General features: G+C 39.1%; 1 protein-coding gene across 1 annotated transcript in view; it reads right to left on the reverse strand.

Annotated features, from left to right (window-relative positions):
- Positions 1-942: 942 nt before the first annotated feature.
- The window catches only part of PATL1 (PAT1 homolog 1, processing body mRNA decay factor), a gene marked incomplete at its 3' end in the record, with an annotated part of 15,921 nt that continues 11,523 nt past the window's right edge, over positions 943-5,340 (reverse strand). The window contains exons 11-16 of the mRNA XM_015819717.2: positions 4,471-4,654; positions 4,036-4,159; positions 2,642-2,739; positions 2,406-2,465; positions 1,797-1,945; positions 943-1,102 (exon numbers count right to left, since the gene is read on the reverse strand). Coding sequence (XP_015675203.2) covers positions 943-1,102; positions 1,797-1,945; positions 2,406-2,465; positions 2,642-2,739; positions 4,036-4,159; positions 4,471-4,654 — 775 coding nt within the window. The remainder of the gene's footprint in view (positions 1,103-1,796; positions 1,946-2,405; positions 2,466-2,641; positions 2,740-4,035; positions 4,160-4,470; positions 4,655-5,340) is intronic.

Raw genomic sequence — 5,340 nt, forward strand, 5'->3', positions numbered from 1 at the left:
TGTTAAAAACACATGTTACTTAGACAATACACACACCACACAAAGAGATGGCCTGGAACAAATCTAGAGTACCACAGCGATTTCTAATTTTTTTTAATCTAGTAGAAATCATGACACATTTTTATTTGCTAAACAATGGTAAATAAACAGTAAATTTCAGTGGAAGTGGTTACTGGAAAATTAAACTATATTACAAATGGAATGAAATTATAGCAAGGTTATTAAATTTTCATTCAAACCAATGTCATTAATGAATCCTGCCACTTTCATGGGTAGCTATCTTTTGGACTACAGTCCTTCTGGATTAAATGAGCTCAAAAGCTTTAATAGTATATTTAATACAAATATTCTAGGTAGTTTCATTCAAATATAAGTCCAACTATTATTTCCATGTATATATTATAACAGTGAAACATCTCAGTAAATTCTCAGTAGCAACAAATCTAAAATACAGAAAGTTTCTTTTCATTTCTCAAGAGAATACCTGAAAATGCACAAAGAAATTTCTGAATGATAAAATTCAGGATTATGAATAACCACAATGGTGTCCTTTAGATGTCTGGGACAGAATTTTCTTGGATAGCAATGATTATGGAAGTTGTAATCTAAAATATCCAGGGGACACAAAGCTTATCCCAAACATCTGAACAATTTGTTATGGAAAAATACTTCAATGACACCATTCCTCCAAAAATTAGATCAGTCTCAAGCCTGTGGGCCTTCCGCAAGATCTGGCTTTTCTCTCAGACACAGGAGGTGGTTGAATCATGAGTTGTGTGAATTTGTTGTTTGACTTCTGTGGACTTTCTTCTCATTAGTTTTTATTTTTGTATTTTGTTTTGATGTTTTTATTGTTCTAGCCACCCACAGCTGCTTTATGTGAGGCACATGACATCATTACCATCACCATCATCATATTTTTTTTCTTCAGGTTACGTTTACCTCATCTTGAGCATCTTTCTTGATTAGAAAGGGCAAATTTCTGGCTGTTGCCATTAGTATCTCAGCTGCTTGTTCACTGGACAAGAAAGGTAGGATCCGTGCAACGAGATGTTTTCCTTTACGTATACACATAATCTGCACAAAAGCGTCATCACTAAGTCTGATGGAAGAGGATATATAACTATCAGTTAGACAGAAACCAAACATGTAACATGTAACAGTCTTCATATTTTCCAAGTAAAGCAAGCAGAACTCAGGATCTTGGAATAATTTTTGAATTTACAGCATGAATTTTTTTAATGGTAAATGTATGGATCTATGCAAACCCATCCTGAAACACAATAGAGAGGTATGGAAAAGATTTTAGTCTGGACTGTGTATCTGATTTGACCTTTTTATGTTTTTATGTTCTTTCTAGTTTTGTACACTTTCCAGAGTCCATTGGAGTTGGGTAGCTAATAAAGTCAAATAAACTATCACTGGGAGTTGTGTTGGCCATATTAATGTCAAATGTCACTTTTTTTTGCTTTTATTTAACTGATCATTGTAAGCTGAGCTAGCAATTAAGTGATTTGAAAGATACATTCAGCTCTCTTTTGAGAAGTGACAAACTGGGAGGAGTTGTTACAATTGTTATGGCAGCAGCATTAAGCATAAGTCCCAAAATAATAGTAGTAAAGCATGGTGGAAGATAGGAGGAAAAAGGGGGAAACAAACCCCCAAATTATTACATGTTCTTGTACTTTCTGATACAAGGAATCTCTACTAAACAGATAAGTTCCTTTCATTAGAAAAGAATTCAAAACAGCATTTTCTTTATTGAATTGTTGGTATTCTGCCAGGTAGGCTCTTACCTTTCTTGATTGGGCACCTTTCCCCTCAGATTGTCATACATGTCACAGATTTTCTGCTTTCTCTCCTCCATCAAGGCCAACCTGTCCCCTTCCAAACTCAAAAGGTAGCGTCTCTCATAGTCTTCTACATCCAGGAGGAGGCTATAGGTCTAGGTAGCAACGCACAGATTTTAGGCATGCCATCTAACATTCCAACACTTCCAAAATTTGAAAATGGGTTTGAACTGATAAATCAAGTTCATGCTTTATTGACAGTAAATAAGGAACAGATTTCTGATTTATACAGCAAGCATCTGGCTTGGTAAGCTAGTCTATTTGTTTAAGCTCATTTCACTTATTTAGAAACACAGTAAGAACAAAGTTGATTCAACAAACGAAAAATTATGGTTAAGCTATTGGAAGGATGCTCTTCAAGGAGACTATTGTTGAAATCGTATCTTAATTCAAGTCAGTACTCATGTTGTTTTGCACTATGGAACTGATTTCATATTTTTTTTTGAAAATTTTATTGATTTTCTAATATTACATTTATATCTTCGAAAAGCAGATTTCAATTAATCTGCTATTGTTACCATCTGCTGCTGGATGAAGAATGGATGCCAAACTCACTTTTTCAATAGTGAAGAGAGTCTGGCGCCTTTTATCTCGAACCTGCTTCTCCTTAGTTTCCTAAGGAAGAGATAGAAATTACAGCTGAATGGACATAACATTATTCAGAAATTTTCTCTCCCACAACCTGAGAAGAAAATTCAAAAATCCCCTTCTCATATTTGAAAGGAAAAACATGAAATAGTAAGACAAAACACCAACTCAAAGACAAAGTAATTGTCACAAGAGAAACTTACATCTTCCTCTCCTCTTAAAGTCACAATAGCATCTATCATTTTGCGGGGGTTGTTCACACTGGATACGGTCAGCTTCCCTAGCGAGCCCTCAAACTGCACTGCAAGTATGGAAGAAAAACAATGCAGATGGGTCTGATGAGTCAAAACTGTCAGTCTGACAACTCTACGATCTTCACATGCACTTTTAATGTTCTAGTCTTTCTGCAAGTCAGCTAAATAAAGCAAAGCATGGACAAGGCGGCTCCATTTTGACTTCACTAACAGCTTGTATCTGTCTATCCCTATAAAATCCTTCTATTCTTGGTATGCATACGCTTGCTTTCCTTTACTGCCTCTACAATATTATGCTAAACCTACTGCAGTAGAATTGTAGAACTACTGTACACTGGAATAAAATTAAACACCATGTGTGTCCATGAGGAGAGGAATATTTTTCCTGAACACAGGAAGCAAGGAAAATAGTAAGAAGCACATCTTTCCTGTGTCCAATGCATAAATTTTCTACTTGCAGATCTGTCTGAAAATAAATTACCTTAGCTGTGATATCTCAATCCCCCTCCATTCCATTCATGAACTTCTGTATTTTATCTCCCACGCACTGCATATATTGTGTTTCCCAAAAATAAGACCCGGTCTTATATTTTTTTTGCTTCCAAAAGAGGCACCAGGTCTTATTTTTGGGGAATGTTTTACTTGGTTACCTTAGGACCGCTGCAGCCAGGCCTCCCATGCTGACACCTGCTTTGCTTGCCCACTTCTTCTGCGGCCGCTCGCTGTTACTTGCGCGCGTCGTCCCCGGCCTCTGTTTTGCCATCAAAGGCCTTCCAGAAAGGCCTCTGCAGCTGAGAAATGAGCTTCCGGACAGCAAAACTGAGGCCAGGGGGCACTGCACAAGTCAATCTGGACCTAGTTTCTCAGCTGCAGAGGCCTTTCCAGAAGGCCTCTGATGGCGAAACGGAGGCCAGGGGGCACCACGTGCATCAATCCGGAGGTCATTTCTTGGCTGCCGAGGCCTTTCTGGAAGGCTCTGACAGTGAAATGGAGGCTGAGGACGACACGTGCAAGTGATAGCAAGCGGCCGCAGAAGAAGTGGGCTGGTGAGGTGAGGCAGGTGGTGGGACGTGGGAGGCATGGCTGCAACTGTCCTAAGGTAAGTGGGTGCAGGGCACATGGGGCAGGTCCACCCCCATCCCTGCCATAGCTTGATTTTTGACCGTGCGCCTCACCCCACCTCGTGCAACCAGGTGCACTGGAGTAGGCGGGGTCTTAAGAAGGGCTTATTTTTGGGGTAGGGTGCATGTGTAAAAATCAAGCTAGGGCTTATTTTCAGGGTAGGTCTTATCTTTGGGGAAACATGTTATAGACTAGCCTTTTCCTATACAACAGAAACTTACCTGGCTTATAGGCATGCTCTAGTTTCGCCACTTGTGGGGTGATTAGTTTAGTGCGTTCCTTTTTAGGACCATCACCATGCATCTCCTCAGCTGCAGACAGTTTTTCTAGTTTCTGAAAATAGTTCTAAGGCATTGAAAAGTTAATTAGAAGCCAGCTTGAACATCATGAGTTTGCCCTATTTTTTGAACAAGATGAGAATCCACTGTCCCACCCAAACAACAAAGAAGAAACTTTGTATAAATGGCCTGCAAGGCGAAGAGGAATAAAAGCAGAACAGAACAATTCCCCTCCACCACCCCCACACATTGCATCTGTTTTTGTCACTTTCTTATCTATCCAAGCACTCTTCAGATGCTACTGGCTGCGTCTTCCATTAGGCATAGCCAGGGGCTATAGAATGAACAGTCACTTGTTCAAATACATAGAACACCAACCTGATAGTAGAAGTCATCTAAATAGGGATCAGTGCTTTGCAGTTGCATCATTTGAATCTTGGATACCCAATCCTTCTCCCGTTGCAGCATAAGATTAGCATAAGGGTCCTTCCTGATCTGCTCTTGATGGTTATTTCGGTGGCTCCCTCGGTCCCCAGCTGACCCATTTAGATTCCTGTGTTGACTAAAAGAAATGCAACATAATCTGGCAAAATACAATTAACAGCTGTATTCTGTATCCTTTGAAGAAAGTACTCTGGAACAGTAGCCTGCAACTTATAAAATACAATTCAGTCCTAAGCAGAGCAGCCCGTTTTAAGCAAATTTCTTCACTTGTCATGAAAGACAGCTCCAGATTAGTATAATGTTATGATATAATTTCAGTCAATAACTTATGTTTTGATAGGGCAAAACAATTCTCTCAGGCTGAGTACTTCTTTCAATGAATAGGGCAATGAAGAAACAAAAGTATAAATGGCAGATAGAGGGACAGGTATCCAGGCAGATATTTTCTCAAGAATGCAGGAAAAGCCTTGTTCAAAAGAGCAACTCACTGCTTGCTCTATAGAAATGCACAAGAGGAATACACTTCCCTGTCTGTTCTTCATGTCTAATAAACAGATGCTTTGCTTATGGAAATTCAATTTTAGCCATTATAGCTAATAACTAATCAAAGTCTACAGATTGTCTAATACAGTACTCTAAGCCTTTGGATTTTCTCTCTCCTTGCAATGTATTTTTGAAATTTTTCATACAGCTTTTAAAGAGATTATTCACTTTCCCATAGTTGCTTCTGCCATCCCTAGCTTTAATGATAGGGCTTTATCTAGACCAGGGGTAGGCAACCTTGGCTCTTTTATGACTCGTGGA

This window comes from Protobothrops mucrosquamatus, unplaced genomic scaffold (genome assembly GCF_001527695.2).
Source record: "Protobothrops mucrosquamatus isolate PMUCROS unplaced genomic scaffold, P.Mucros_1.0 scaffold970, whole genome shotgun sequence".
Classification (NCBI taxonomy): Eukaryota; Metazoa; Chordata; class Lepidosauria; order Squamata; family Viperidae; genus Protobothrops; species Protobothrops mucrosquamatus.